At 46.3% G+C, this 16,204-nt stretch overlaps 1 protein-coding gene across 2 annotated transcripts in view; it reads right to left on the bottom strand.

Moving 5' to 3' along the window:
* Colq (collagen like tail subunit of asymmetric acetylcholinesterase) overlaps positions 1–16,204 on the bottom strand; it is a 70,138-nt gene that overhangs the window by 18,299 nt on the left and 35,635 nt on the right. Inside the window, exons 3-11 of one of the 2 annotated variants that reach the window (XM_023715747.1) lie at positions 16,017–16,118; positions 13,030–13,074; positions 12,619–12,704; positions 10,994–11,065; positions 9,550–9,612; positions 9,082–9,108; positions 8,478–8,522; positions 8,269–8,304; positions 4,529–4,609 (exon numbers count right to left, since the gene is read on the bottom strand). In XM_023715747.1, the coding sequence (XP_023571515.1) occupies positions 4,529–4,609; positions 8,269–8,304; positions 8,478–8,522; positions 9,082–9,108; positions 9,550–9,612; positions 10,994–11,065; positions 12,619–12,704; positions 13,030–13,074; positions 16,017–16,118 (557 nt within the window). The remainder of the gene's footprint in view (positions 1–4,528; positions 4,610–8,268; positions 8,305–8,477; positions 8,523–9,081; positions 9,109–9,549; positions 9,613–10,993; positions 11,066–12,618; positions 12,705–13,029; positions 13,075–16,016; positions 16,119–16,204) is intronic. The other variant, XM_004631664.2, reaches the window with a different exon arrangement.

Below are 16,204 nucleotides of genomic sequence, written 5' to 3'. Positions count from 1 at the left end.
TCTTCTTCTTCTTCTTCTTCTTCTTCTTCTTCTTCTTCTTCTTCTTCTTCTTCTTCTGTCTCACTACACAGCTAAGAATGGCACCTCATGCTGAGGAGATAGCTCAGCAGTCTAAGCACCTGCCTGGCAAACACAAGGAACTGGGCTCTTCTTTTTTTAATGGAGTATGCTGAATGTCTATAATTATGTCCAGATGACTGTTGAAAAGCTGTTGCTATTGATTCATAGCATATTCCTAATATTAGTCTTCTTATATAAATATATGTGCTTATATATAACAAATCATAATTATATATCATATATATGTAATATGAATTTTTGGAAACTTTAACTGTGCTCTCAACTTTGGACAGTGTTATCCCAGTTTACCATGTTGAGTTGGCATTGTACAGAAATTAACAGCCACACTGGCCTAGAAATGGTAAACTTAATTTTTTCCCATTTGTACAGGGGTAATACACTATACAGTAGGTAAGGTCTTATCTATGTGGGTTTGATTACACAAACTATTAAAGTAGCTTTGAAATAATAGTAAAAAAAAAAAAAAAGAAAGAAAGAAAGAAAAGAAAAGACAACAGGTGCTTTCCCAGCCCTGCCCAAAGGAAGTCTTGAAAGAGGAGGTGACAGAGAGGAAACAGGAAAGGCCAGTCCCCACACCCTAACTCCTAACCCTACCCCTCTGGTAGCTCCACCTCACTAACCCTCAGTTTCCTTGTGAAAAACTGAGTCGATCGGATTAAACAGTTTCTAAAATCCTTCTGTTGGCAAATTCTTATCTGAAATCCCTTCTGAATTTTTAATTTCTGGTTTTGGCTTGACTTACGTAGCCTCCAGAAACTGTTAGTACCACAGCCTCAACTGACATTGGCTATAGGAGGAGTCTATGCTAGGAGATGAATTTGTAACAACACTGTAAAAGCATGAATTTGTAAAAGCACCATGGCAGGCTTCCAAAGCTACCAGCTCAAGTGTCTTCTCAGGGCGAGGGCTGGGAGCACACGCGGGTTGTTTAGAGCATCTTGTAGGAAAGATGGGCTCAGCCCATCAGCTGCTCTGAGCTCACAGATGTGATTTTGGTGTAGATTTTACTACAAAGAAACCAATGTCAGCAGAGCCAAAAAATAGGCTGTCCCAGGAGAAGAGACACTGACAGAAACAAGTAGAGGACAGAGGCCAGCAGGCCTTTTCTTTTCTTTCTGCCTTGTGCTGGGACGGAACCCAGGCCTCTGCACGTCCTGGACAAGCCCTGTGCCGCTGAGCTGTACTCCCAGTCGCCCACAGGCTTCTCGAGCCCCAAAGCACTCAATACTCTGGATGGAGACCACCAGCAGGGGAGGACATGATAAAATCTTTCCTCTCCCTTTTCTGAGCCAAGCTTTAAGGAAATTGGTGTCTACGAAGCCATAACCTTATCACCTAGTGTAGAACTTTGAAAATTAGACTGGAATTTTGTGACTTCAAATATTACTGTGAGACCTGAGTTAGTCAGATTGGAGCCTGTGTCTTTCCTAGATTTACTCACAAAGCACCGTGACCCGCTTCACAGGGTCACCATAGTCCCAAACCCTGGCTGCCCCTGAGAATGACATGGGCAGCTCACAAAATAAAACACAACAAAGATCCTGCTGAAGGCCCAATTGGGTCATGGTCTCCGGGAACTAAAGCCTCTGCACTGGGGTGACACACAGCAGACTTGGGCCTGTAACCGCTGTGCCTGCTCTGGGCATCTGTCTCCAGTCAATACCCAGATGGTTTTCCTCTAAGCTACGACTGGCCAACCACATGCAGGGGGCACATCTATCCAGAAGTCCTGGAAGGAGGCAGCCCCCAAGATGTTCACCTCCCACCCTAATCTACAATCTGGTCGGACCTCTTCTATCCACACAAAGCGTTACTCACCCATTTGCTAAAATGTGATGCAGATATTTTAAAAAGATGCTCTCAAACATTGGCTAATATTTATAGTAACAAGAAAAACTGCACATTGCAATTTTAAGTAAAAAAAAAAAAAATGAAGGACAACATAACCATACATTGGATAATAAAAGAAACAACTTGGAATATCAAAGGAAATAATTCTGGAAGGAAATGTCCTAAGTTGTACCATAGTGACCAACAAACAGTACATATGCTTGCAGGCTGGGGCATTAGATGCTTTCTCTTAATTTTTCTGGGTTGTGCAAGTTTTGTGATAGTGTATGTGTAAGTGGAAAGAGAAGTAAAAAGCTGACAAAGTAAATGGATTTTTTTTTTTTGAAAATGGATTTTATTTGCTTATTTATTTATTTATTTATTTATTTAGTGGAATTGGGGATTGAACTCAGGCCCTTACGCTTGCCAGGCAAGCGCTTATTCTACTGAGCTATCTCTCTGGCCTTGAAAATGGATTTTAATTTTTTTTTTTAATGTATTTAGTACAGGGTCTACAGGGTCTTGTTACATAGATCAGACTCGTAGTGATTCTCCTGTTTTCAGTTTCCCAAGTGCTGGGATTACAGGCGTGCACCACCATGCCTACTCTCAATCCCTATCTCAGCATGCCCCAGGGCAAGACAGCACTTGGGAGGCTGTAAACAGGAGAATCACTACAAGTCCGATCTAGTAGTAAGACCCTGAGCGCTCTGTAGACCTTTCCCTAAAATACAAGGGGGGAAAAAGGACAGAAAAAGCAAGTAGTGCATATATTCATATCCATATAGATTAAGTTTAAAAATTAAAATTATTTAAATATAGTTAACCTCCCAAATTTAGAGATCCAAAAAAAAAAAAAAAAAAGGGCCTCCAAGATGAATAGATACTTCCCAGATGAAGAAATACAGGAAGCAAACAAATGTGTGAAGAAGTGTTCAGTATCACCGGTCATCCGAGAGACGCAAATGCAAGCACTACCGACATTCCACCCACCCCAGGGGGAGCGGCCATGTTCAGGGAATCAACCACACACAAGTGCTGGTGGGCTGAGGGGGTCAAGGAGTGCTTCTACGCTGCTGATGGAAGTGCAGACTGCTACAACGACTGTGGAAATCAGCGCAGAGAGCTCTCAAAAAACTAGGACTAGAGCTTCATGTGACCCAAGCATTCCCCTTCTGGGTATCTTCCCAGGAGAATTAAAATCATCATACCACAACAATATATGTGCACCCGTGTTTATAGCAGCACAATTTATAAAAGCAAAATCTTAGAACAATTCAAATGCCCATCACCTAAGGAATGGATAAAAAAAGATGTGGACTTTTTACACAATGGAATATTATTCAGCCAGAAAAAGGATAACCTTTATAGGTAAATGGATGCAATTCAGGTGTGTACTTATAAGCGAAATAAATCACTCATATGTGCAAGTATTATCCTCCTAGTGTGAGACACTGAAAGAGTAAATAAGATATTATAAATATATATTACTTTTGGAAACAATGTCATATCAGCCTCCCAAAGTTGTTTTTTTCTTTTCAAAATTGTTTTAATGAGTTCAAACCTTTCAGATTTTCATAGAAAATCGTCATCTTCAAGTGTTTTACCTTAAAGTGTTTCTTGAAAATTTTAATGTCTCTGTAATGTTTGCTACTTTCCTGTGTATAAGTCTTACAAATTTTGTGGTGATATGTATCACTATTTCATATTTTAATACTCTTGTAACTGGTGTTTGGTTGTTTGGTTGGTTGGCTGTTGTGTTTTTGAGACAGGGTCTCACTATGAATTTCAGGTTGGCCTGGAGCTCACTTTGTGGATCAGACTGGTCTTGAACTCTCAACCATCTTTCTGCCTCAGCCTCCTGAGTGTTGTTGGGACTACAGGTGTGCACCACCATGCCAGGCTAACTGATATGTTTTGTTTGCATGAAGTAGAAGTAGAGTTGCTTTTCAATAAACATTTAAAAAAATAAATATAGTTGGATTTAAAATGTCTTTTTGAAATAAAAAGCCAGTAAGCTGACAATCAAAAAAAGGAAGAGGCCAAGCCACTGTGGAAAAGACTGGACAATTTCTGAAGCACTGAGCAAAGCTGCAGGGCTGCCCGGGCAAACACACGTTCCTTTTTTCCTTTTCCTTCACTTCACCGGAGTAACGTGGGGGCCTGCTGACCAGGAGGGCTCAGAATGAGCAGTCTCCCTAAGTCCTTCTCAAGCCCGATTAAAAGGCTCCCCTGTCGCTGGGTCCCAAAAGACCTTTCTGCAGCAGGGAACGAGCGGGGCTCTTCTTTAGATCTCACCTGCGTCTGGGACACTGAGAAAGGGACTGCTCTCTGGCCACGTGCTCGTAGCTGCCTCCCTGTCTCTCCCGGTTGCTTCGGTTAAGTTAGACTGTTTCCCACGAACCAAAGCCCCAGCCGTGCTGGGGCGCAGCGCGAGCGAGCGGAGCATCTGCCCACCGCCTGGCACTCCGGCCACCTGGTGTGGCGCTGCTTCTGCTGCAGCCCAGAGCGCGCTGGAGTCCGGGGCTGTGGGTCATCTCTGACCGACCCCACGACAGGCCTGCTCTCTCTGCGTCCCCAGCTCAGGGGGTCCTGCCGCAAGCCCGGGGACCCTCACCTGCTTTCCTCGTTTGCCTGGTCTTCCTGTGGGTCCTCGATGCCCTGCTATCCCAGATTCACCCTTCGGGCCCATTTCACCCTGCAGGGAAGAAAGAGAAGCAAGCAAGGAATCAAGGCCCGGAGGGCGGGCTGACCGACCCAGGTCTGTGCCACGGGTCGCTGCCCGTGAGGGTGGCCTCGTGGCCGTCAGGTCTTCTCCAGGGGCATGGCCTGGAAGCTTGGGAGTCTGGTGAGGTCACGTGAAAGCCCTCTCTTTTAAGGAAAAAGAAGCGTCCCTGAGCAGGTTGCTTATTACCTGAGAGACAGTGTGGGGCAATCGATGTTTTAGGGGTGAAATCAGAGACAACATCCAGAATAGACAAAATGCAGGCTTCTGTATTTCAGTTTTGTAGGACACTATGAACCGGGGAAAGGCTTCTTTGTTTTGTTTATTTATTTATTCATGTGTTTGGTACGGGGTCTCCTTGCTAAGCAGCTCGGACTTGTAGTGATCCTCCTGATTTCAGCCTCCCCAGCGCTGGGATTACAATTGTTCGCCACCACAGCACCACATCGGACTCTGTCACAGGCTCAGCCTGCCCTGGGGGCAGGGCTGGTGCCACATGTGGTGCCGGGGATACAACCGCAGTCCCTGCTCTTGCCTAAGCTTGCCTAAGCAGGTGCATTAGTCCGCTGACCTAGCTTGCCGGCCCTTTGTGCTTGGTTATGTTTTGGTTTTTAAACAATAGTTAAATCTAGGGGTTTTTAAGACTTGGACATAGTGTTTCCAACTGTCATCTTTGGGACGCTTGTGCCTGTTTCAGTGGACCTCATCTGGAGTAGATATTTCCCTACTCTTCAGTAAACATAGCTTTGAGCTCTAGCTCGTTTATACTGATCTAAATAAACTTTTTTTTTGGTGGGGAGAGATGTTTCAAACATACGTTCAGGGCTGAAGAGATAGCCTAGCACCATAAGTGCCTGCCGGGTAAGTGCGAGGTTCTAAGTTTGATCCCCAGTACTGAAAAAAGAAAAAAAACCAACCCTCAAACATATGCTCAAATATTCAATATTACTATAGCAAAAGGTGTGGAATAATGTAAACAATATCTCAAATTGAAAATAAGTTTATATTGAACTATCAGAACTGAATGCACTCGCCATAGAAATTCATAGTTCAGGGCCAACATTTTGGAAAACAGGTTCTCTACCATACTTCTACTTTTCTTCTCCATGTTCTTCAGCTGCCCCACACAGCTGAAGGTGTGACAAACTCTCCCCTAGGAATCTAGGCCTCTAGAGCAGGTCTGTAGGATTACTGCTTTTGGGGGACCATGGCTTCATAGAGCACATCATTCCTGCCTCTATAATCCCCCTACAGCCCAAAATACACCTCCAACAAGACGAGTGTAACAGTTACAACCATGAAATTTTGTGTTAAGTGGCACCTTGTGCCCGTGAAGAGCTGTCCTGGCCCCTCAGAGACAAAAGTAGACATCTGGGTTCCCGCCACATGGTGGTCAGAGGCTGTGTGATTCAACGGGAAATTCCAGAGAATGTAAATAGACGGTAAGGACCAAGCACAAGCTTTGAACGATCGGTCAGGGCAGCCATCAGCATGAATGTGATCCGACTCGAGGTGCCACTGTCCCGCATTGCCAAGAACTGTCCTTATACCTATGCTTTCTTGCCAACTCATGGTGTCCTTCAGCATTCTCGGTGGGGAGAGTGTGGGGTATAGGATGGGTTCTCTGTTGCCATGGAGATGTTTGTACCATTTCCTCTTGGCTGTTTAGTGAGGCCAGGGGAGGTCTTGTTTGACTAGCAGCAAACAGTAGCATAAACAATATAATTTTTTTAAAGAGATTGTCAGAAGGAAGTGTGGCCCTTTTCTTTATCAACTGGAATCAGCCAGTAATTTCTTGATCTAATTTCTCTCCTAAGACCTAATTATGATTATGATATCAGCTCCTCCTAAAACAGCATGCTATGAAAGGGGGGAAGAAACGCTTTGGATGCTAAGCCTAGAAAATGGTGCAGAGACCAGAGAAACCATCATACCTAGTTTTACAGTAACTTATGATTCTTTGAGGCTTGCTATTGCACTGAATAAAGACCCACCCCAAGTGGTTTTCTATTTTTATTCTTTTTTTTTTTTTTTTTTTTAATGGCCAGCTCAGCCCACCCCTAGGGCGGGACTGGCACACATGAGATGCTAAGGATTGAACCGTGTAATCCCTGCACACTTTGCCTAAGCAGGAGCTTTAGACCGCTGAGCTATCTCCGGGCCCCTCTTGTTTTTTGTGTTTTTTTTGTTGTTGTTGTTGTTTGTTTGTTTGTTTTAATATAGAGTCTCACTATGTAGTTCAGACTAACCTTGAACTCACTGTGTAGCCCAGGCTGTCCTTGAACTCATAGCAATCCTTCTGCCTCAGACTCTTGAGTGCTGGGATTATAGGTATGTGCGCCACCACCCCTGCTTGCTTGCTTCTATAGATTTCAGGCTGGCTTTGAACTTGCAGCAACTTCTTGCCTCAGTCCCTTGGGTAGCAGGGCAACAGGGACGTGCCACCATCCTCAACAAATTTGCTTATATAATTAATATTTTTTTAAAAAATGCATCACTTGAGACTGGGTATGGTGGCACATGCCTGTAAACCCAGCACTTGGGAGGCTGTAAACAGGAGAATCACTACAAGTCCAATCTAGTAGTGAGACCCTGAACACCCTGTAGACTCTTCCCTAAAAATATAGAAAAAAAATATGCATCATTTTCTCTAGGAGGCAGAAAGTGTCTGACAGCTGAAGGTGTGATAAATCATAGTGAATCAATGTATAATGACTGAAAATATTTAAATATGCTCTAGTGACTAGATGCAGTAGGATAATAATTTGTTGAGGTGTGCCAAAATAATACCTTCTGATGGAGTTAAAAATTCAACTAAAGATTCCATTTGTGTGTTTGAAAAAATTACGGTCTGAGATCTAAGTTAAAATATTTTCCAATGTGGATGCTTCACGTGTGAGGAGCCAGCATCATGATATCGGCTTAAGAATCATTCTCAATGGTCATTTATACATTTTCTCTATTTATTCTCTGGTACTTCCCTTCATCTTGACCTCACCCTTTTTCCCTAGACTAAGTGAAAGTTTCTAAACATCTGGCAATCAGTTGCTACTTCTATACTTTTTGTTATATCTGCATATCATCCTATTCTTATTTACTGAATCATTATTTCTTTAACTTACCTGAAACACTCTTTTTTAATTAGGCCTTGTTCTAAGCAAGAGGCCCATTAAATATTTCACTATTCTAATTTAAAAAATTTAGTTACTATACAATGATTGTCATCATCCAGTTAAAACAATTCTGTGCATGTCTTGGGCATCAATGGCATTCAACCAAAGGCCTGGGGCCTGTGGGTTGAGAGAGGCCTTGACCACTGTAGCTCAGACTTGAGTACCTTGTCACAGAGGTTCCTGCTTTTGAGCATTATTGTGTCCCTCTAAGAAGCAGGGAAAGCAAAGAAGGCCCTGTCTCTACTCAGATAGAATGGTCTGTTCTGTCGAGCTGGAAGCCACCCTGCTACCCTCCCTCAGTAGGTGAGGCAGCTTGTTCCCCATGACCAGAACCTTTCACAGTTAAACTCTGCTTGATAAACATAAGCCCCAGAGTAGGGGTCCCTTTTGTTGTGCTTGGAAAGCCTGATTTTTTTTTTTTTAACTGAGACCTGTGTTTCATTACTTCTATGTACTTACTTTCTGTCCCAACATTCCAGGAAATCCTGGGAAACCCTGTGAATAGAGCAACAAATACTTTGATAACACTTGAAAGGGTTGTGGATGAGCTTGGTCAGCCATTTTCAAAATTGAGGCTCATCTGTCCATCCATCATTCAGTCCACACATGGGATGAGGAGGGGCCATCACTTCCATTGTACTTTATCATTTCTATGGACCAGCCATTACCTTTTCGCCTTTGGGACCCAAGTCACCCCTTTCACCTCTGGATCCCTAGGAGGAAACCACAGGAAAGAGTCAATGAGTTAATACCATGGTGGAGCTGGGTTTGGGGAAGTGAAACATTTGAAACTGAAAAGCTTCCTAAGCCAAGAGATGTTGGGCGGCTTTCCCACGAAAGGAATGCTTTGGGATCTGCCTTCTGTTTGGACCCTAAAGATCTCTAGAGTTAATAAAGCATAACTCATAGAAAATTCTAGGTCCTAGATTCTCCTTTATCCCATAAGAAATTTGTCTCCAAGTTTCTGTTGGTTTCTGCTTTGTTTTGACAAGTGAGGACATGGTGTAGCAGAAGCTGAGTCTAAGGACACCTGCCACCTTCCTCCAGCACTTCCATGCAAACTGTGTCCGTCCTCTACCTGACCAGGATCACTCACCTGCTCCAGTTATCGACTAAAGAAAGAGCTGCAGTTATTGACTAAAGAAAGAGCTCAGCCCATCCTCTGTCCTTCACTGACTCAAGAGCCTGCAGGTCAGCCATTTTCAAAATGGAGGCTCATCTGTCCATCCATCTAGCCCAGGTTCTAGAACACCATCAGAGACAAGGACTGACCTTTTCTCCCTTGGATCCAGGGTAGCCCTGGAAGAAAGCAGAAGTGTATTTATAATCAGTCAGTGCTGTGGGACTGCTGAGTGAAAAGCAATGCTCGAATGGGATGCTGAGGGCTTTCTGCATTACACCGCAAGTTTCAGTGGAATTGCAATCATGACGATGTCCCAGAGGGTTGTGTTTATATCAGGCCTAAAAAGAACACAACTTTCTTATCCCAGAGACCTGAACAAAGGTTTTCCTTTGCTCCATTGTCCAGAAGCTTGCTCATCACAGCATGGGAGGATGCAGGAATGGCATCCTGTGGCCCTGCATCCAGGGCAAGATGTCTCCCAAAGGGCTGACAAGGGAAACCACTGGAGCCCGCAATCTCCGACATTTCTCAGCCTTGACAGCAGCCCATTATCCCCACTTGGTAGACAACACCTGCCCCAAAGCCTTAGTCGGCTGGGCCCTCGGGCGCACACTCACCTTGGAGCCCATTGGTCCTCTTGACCCTGGCAAGCCCATCACACCCGGGTCGCCTTTTTCACCCTGCATGAATTAGGAGAAGGAAAAGAAGATCCACAGTGACTTTCCTTTGAGAAACTGAACCAGAAGGGTCATAGGCAAGAAAGAAACTGAACTAGGACGGAGAGGGACATTGAAACTGGACTGTGAACCTGAGGTCCTCCGATTCCCCCCTTTTCCCTTCCCAGGGTATTTCAGATTAAATATAAGATGAAAGCAGATCTCCAAACTAAATACTCACTACGGTGGTATAATTGGTGGTGCTCGATCTTCTCCTAGGGAGAGTTGTGATGAGATGGGGAAAAAGCACAAGGGCTGGGGGGCCTCTGAAGACAAGGTGTCAGTATACACAAAAATCTTTGGCTGGCTTATTCTCTGCATGGGGAGGGCCTTTTAGGCATGTGTTAGCTCTGTATTAGTGGCCAAGTACAGTGACTGCCATCCTCTGGGTGTCATCAATGGAGGAGGGTCACATTCCGGTTTACAAGTAGGTTCTGCTACCCCTGAGAAAATATTGCAGTTGGAACTTCTAGAATCTTTCACACTTAAAAATTCCAACCAGGAGAAATATAAAGGGAGCCACATCCTGAATTTTAAGTGTTGAAGCAAGTGAAATTAATTTCACCAGTATATGTTACTTAATTTACTAGTTTATCATTTCAAAACACAAATCACTTTAAAATTATGAACAAGATATTTTACATTTTCATAATAAATACTTGAAATCTGTTGTGTGTTTTACAATTTAAGAACCATCTCAACTTAAGTTAAATTTTCTTTTTTAAAAAAATGTATCTAGTACAGGGTCTACAGGGTCTACAGATCACTACCCAGATCAGACTCGTAGTGATTCTCCTGTTTTCAGCCTCCCAAATGCTGGGAGTACAGGCACACGCCACCACACCCAGTCTCAACTACCATTTCAGGGCACCCCGCAGACAGGGCTGGCATGGCATGCAGGGATCAAATCCCAGCCTTTGTGCTCTGTCTAAGCAGGTGATTTAGTCTGCTGAGCTATCTGACCAGCCCCTTTAAGTTAAATTTTCATTCAAAATACTTGGTCTGTAACTAGATTTCATAAAATTTATAGTTGGGGAAGAAGAATCATACCTTCAAGTTGCTCCAAACCTATCTGGAGCAATCTCGGGCAAACCAGAAAATAGCATGCTAATTCTCAGATCAAAGAGAAGCAGGACCCTGGAGAGAGGGAAGTGTTTCTCCTCCTACAGGAGCAGAGCATTGCACTGAACAAGGCCTGCATGCTGGGTGAAGTGTCTGGGGACCCATGCACACTCCTCTCTTCTTTCCCCTCTTTAGGAAATGGTTCACGGATTCTATGCCAGGGAGCTGTCATCTTCTTCTCTTGTTCTGACATCACATCAGTTTAAGAGCATCACACACTTACCCTGGGTCCTTGAGGGCCTGGCCAGCCAATGGGCCCAGGCATGCCCGGAACACCTGGGGGGCCAGGTCTACCCTTCAAAAACCAAGAACAAAAGTTAGGACAACTTGTATGTTTCCCTCCTTCTAAGACATGCTCAGGGCGTCTGGACATGGTCTAGAGGGCCTGCATCCTTACCTTTCACAGACTGAACCCCAAGAAAGCCAGGGTACTTAGATAGAGTTAAACCCTTGATGTTACAGAGTATCACAAAACACAATTACATTCTACTCAATAAATGGAGGATAGAGGGAAAGTGATGCTAAACTGCTTTGTTTTTCAATCTTTGTCCTGTTTAACTACCCATCCTAGTGTTTCCTCAATTCCAGTGGGTTCTTCACAAGGAAGTGGAATGAGATAGGGCTGTGTGTGTGAATCAGTAGGAGAAGCTGTTGGTACTCCCTCAAGATCATTTTACCAGCTCAGGGCACCTACTCTCAGGAAGCCACCGTCCTTCCTGTCAACAACTCCTCTTTGCAACCTGTAAGTGTAGAGTCTATGCTTGGGCAACTGGATGCCCAGTAATCCACATACCTCCTCTTCCTGCAGCCAACAGCCCAGATTACAGACAGCCCTTGCCCCAGATCTCCCCTAGGGATCAGGTTTCCGAGTTTGGGTTTCACCTTACACCACACTCTCACTTGGCTTCCCCTGCTCCCTACAAGATCCCTTAATAGTTTGTCACTTTACATGTCTCTGCTTCTAGGGAAACCAGCTTAAGCCAAGGGCAATGGAAGGACAGGGCCTAGAAGAGAAGTGTGGGCTAGGGGTCTCTCTTGATCTCAGCTAGCTCCAGATTTGAAAGCTCAGCAAGGCTCTTAGAGATGCCAAGCGCTGCATGGGTACTGACTGGTCCTTGTGCCTCCCACATCCACAGAAGACATCACTAAGCAACATGGCGCTTGTTTGGTATGAGCATGGGAATGTTCCTTTCCAGATCACTGCTGCATGGTGGCTGGGGTTGACATCTATATCTTGCAAGGGCCAGTTGACAGCTCTTGTCACAGTGAAGCCATTTGTATAAAACATTTAATCAAGAATACAGTAAGTTATATTTAGAGCTGGAAGCATCCTCCTCTGCCCAAGTTTCACACTTCCTTTAGTCACAAGGCCGAGAATATCAGTACCTCTCTACACTAACCACAGCAGATGAGGCAGGCTGCTGCTTTACTCTCTCCTGACACTGATGAGAGTCTTGATGATGTATGTCTGGCTCCCTCAGCATCACTGTGACCTTAAGCGACTTCCATTTATACCCCAAATCAAAAGCTATTTGCCTCTGTCTCCTCTGGTACTTCATTCCAGATCAATCAAATAGGCAGAGAGAGTCCTTCTGGGTAGCTGGTTGGCACCTTGAATGGGTTCTCTCATGGGCGGTAGCATAAGATGTCTGAGCCTGGAGGAAGTTTGGCCAGGCTTGCTGCTGCCATTGTGAGAAATCTGAATGCCTGGTGGCAGCAAGCTCCAGTTCCTGTCCAAAGGATTGCTACTGCCACTGGTAAGAGGGCAGCGCTGTCGCTGTCCACCACCTGGTTATCAGTGGCCATAGTAGTGAAGGGCTGGCTCCTCACCCCTGAGGATGCACATACACTCACGCACGTGGCACACGGTAGCCTGTGGGATGCTGACAGAACAGCATGGACCATACCTTCCTTCCTGGCCGGCCAAATTCTCCCTGTGGATGGAGAGGACAGGTAAGCAGAGGCTGCTGGGAGGGAAGTTCCGGAACCAGAGGACATCACAGGGCTGGGGGCTGGGCATGACTGTGTGGCTCAGGTGGCTGGCCAGTCCTTTGGCTGGTCACAGCACTCCTGCCACGCCAGTAGTCCACACTGAATGCGTCAGTGCTATCCCAGAGCCCAGCAACAGCCAGGCATCAGGGCCCTGTCGTTACACTAGAGCAGAAGTAGCACATATTTTGAAATAGCCACCAGGAAATTCTCAGCAGTACCCTCATAACACAAGCCTGAGAGGTGGGGTGAAGAAGGAGAGACTCATACCTTTTCTCCCTTTGGTCCTGTCTTGCCAGGAAGCCCCGGTGGACCCTACACAATCAAGATAAGAATTAGAGAAAGACTACACCAAGCCAAGAGGACACTGTGGTAGGGAGGCGGGAGGAGCTTGGCGCACTGGACCCTCACCGAAACACCACTGTTCTGTGCTGATGTGGGGCTCCAGGCACCCCAGAGAGGAGCTTTCTGTCCTGCAACCCACTCTCCTCCTCTCCTTCCTCTCTGAGCTTTCTCAGCACGTGTCCGGTGGTGCCTCAGTCGTAATGCGCACACATCCATACTGTGTGTGTCTTTAATTTTGTCCCTGGAGCCCTCTGGCTGCCTGAAATATCCTGAGTGCTTAACGAGAGCCCCGGATGCATTCTGAGGAAACCCCATCTGTTGAAAACACGACGCTTCATGGCTCTTCGGGTCTGTCAACCGCTCTCCCAGAGCTGTCCTGGGCCCAGGGAGGTGACGGCAGGCAAGTGAAGCAGCAGTTGACTTACAAATTCCCGTGGTTAATTTGTGGGTACCAGGAGCCTATTACCCACCCCTTTGCATCTTCTCTTGTAAGAGAGGCAAAATGTGGGCACGCTTCTGTCCCATTCCCTGCCACAGCAGTGGGAGGACTCTACCCCAGGGGTCTACAATCCACTGTACCATATCTGCAGAATGTGACTGATCTTGTTTGACAAAGTCCCCAGGACACAAGGGCCCAATTCATCCCACACCCTCAGAACCCCAGCATGTCCTAAGACCCACAAGTAAACACGCATAGTGAAAAGATTGCGTGAAATGTATCCTCTGAAGTTTATCAAATGGCCAGGAACACCTGGCTGGTGGTTCCCAGACCTATCAATATACTATACTTCCACAGGGATCTTGGAAAACTCTTGAGCCCCATCCACAGCCCAGACTGATTAAATAACAATCTAGGGGGAAGAGGATAAGCTTCAGAAATTTCAGAAGCTCCTCAGGGGATCATAAGGTGCAGACACGCTTGAGAGCCACCCTCTTGGGCTTATGTACTACTGCTTTGGGAAAGGAGGAAGGAAATTATATTCCATTCTCTTTGTTCTTCTAAGCCTTAATTTTGGTCATTTCTTGAAATAGCTAGAACTATTTTACAGGATCATTGTGCTCTGGCTCCGTGCTTCCCAGTCTAGAAGGTGCAGGGGTGGGGTGGAGCAAGCCTTGTCAAATGCTAAACTGGAGATTCCCTTTGAGCAGCTGGGGGAGGATGGGATCTTATTGCTGGCCAGCTCCTGCAGGTTTGAGAAAGGCAGCTTAACACTGGGCTAGGGGAACTGAGGTGGTCGCATGGACCTTCCAGCTGGGCAAGGCAGCCCCCACACAAGCCAAAGGGGTTGAAGGCAGGGAGATGTTTAGTGGAGCGGAGGAGCTGCTGCTGAGCTCAGCAGAGGCCCCTCCTTCCTTCTGAGACTCTGTCGGTTCTCCCATGGCCCAAGACTTGTTGGAGTGGACTGCTACGGGTAGAAAAAGCCCTCCTTAGTGGATTTCCATCTCATCATTCTTCAGACTTCCAAGAACCTCTGGGTTCAAATTCTTGTTTTCCTTAGTGCATTCAACAGGTATTTATGGAGAATGGGTCGCAGCCCCTTGCCCTGCTATACACTGGGAATGCAACTGGGAGTGGGGAGATATCTTCACTGTTCCCATAGGTCAGGAGCCATTAAGCTTTTTCTGTACAAGGGCTCAGAGTAACTAAATACCTTAGGCTTTGAGAGCCATATTCAGTCTGTCAACTCCACCTTTGCGTCCAGAAGCAGCCATAGATAACAAAACTTGAGCTAGAAAACAGGCCATTGCTGGATTGATCCATGGACCATCATGTGCTGTAGGGCTTACACTTTATGGACAGGAGACCAAAGAGACCAGGAAAAAGCACAATAAATCAGGAAACTATAACTGATCAAGAAAAAACTCAACTAGGCTGCCATGATTGGGAGCAATGATGGTGGGGGAGGGAGACCACTTTCCTTATTCATCCCTGAGGGGGAGACAGGAAAAGTAAGTTCTGAGGGAGCAAAAGGAGCCAGCTGTGATAATCACCTGACAGAGCGTCCTGCATAGCAGGACGAGCAAGCGCAAAGGCCCTAAGGTTGGCCCTAAGGTTGAAACAAGCTTGAGCTGCGTGAGAACCGGGCCAAGGCTGTGGCTGTGTTGAGTGGATAGCGGAGGAGGTGTGAGCTGCTGATGGGATACAAGGCAGAGTCCCCTCCTGTGAGGCTTCGGATCCCAGGGTACAGCTCGGCTCTTAGCTTTCCAGTGATAGGAAGCCACAGATGGCTAACTCAGGTGAGTGACAGCTTATATGCAAACTGACTGCTCCACGCACTCTCTTTCTCCTCCCAGCCTAGGACCGCCCCTCGCTGACCCAGTCCCTCCCCAAGGCAGCCCAGAGGAGCAGAAGGGAGATGGGGTTTCTAGAGGGTTCTTTTTTTTTGGACTAGAAAGTTCTTTCTGTAGTGTTTTGTCTCGCGTTTATTCTTCCTTTCCTTTTGGTGGGGACAAGTAGGCTGCTTGGTAGCAGTATCAGGGGCCCAGGGAAGCTCAGGCTAATGAGTGTCTCTTCCTTCTACCTGCCTGCACTGAACGCTGGGGCCTCCAGGTCTTCGGGTGGGTCACTGGTGACATGAGGCGCCTTATCGCCAAGCTTTTGTCTCATGATAACTATAGCCATAGCCATTGCCATGCAGGCAGAATCTCTCTTACTTCCCCTAAAATCCAGGATGGCAGGGGAGATTATTGACTCCTCCCATAGATGAAGAATCAAACCCAGGAGGCCAGAATTCACCGAGAAGAAAACCAGTGCTCCCTCCAGGTGGCTCTGGAGGAGCCGGTGAGCTAGGGAAGAAGCAGCAGCCCCTCGTCAGGTTGAAAGGAGCAGGCACCATGAGGCACTGTCCAGGGGCTCTCCTGCCCTGAACGAGTCAGCAGCAGGTGATGGCAGCAGGAGGCAGCACACCTACCTGGGGGCCAGGGGGCCCAGGGGAGCCGAGCGAGCCTTGCAGGCAGGGGGACTGTGAGGTCTCGAGTTCCAAGAGGAGATTCTTCGTGTCTGGGGAGAGAAGCTTCAGGGCAAAGCAACACGGGGTTATAGGTCAGACTCAGACCCAGAGGAAGGGCTGCCTCTCTGGACTTGGCCCTGCTCCGGGTT

Source organism: Octodon degus, unplaced genomic scaffold (genome assembly GCF_000260255.1).
Source record: "Octodon degus isolate 3935 unplaced genomic scaffold, OctDeg1.0 scaffold00043, whole genome shotgun sequence".
Lineage (NCBI taxonomy): Eukaryota > Metazoa > Chordata > Mammalia > Rodentia > Octodontidae > Octodon > Octodon degus.
Note: the sequence above shows the minus strand (reverse complement) of the source record. Positions and strands in the feature narration are given on the sequence as shown.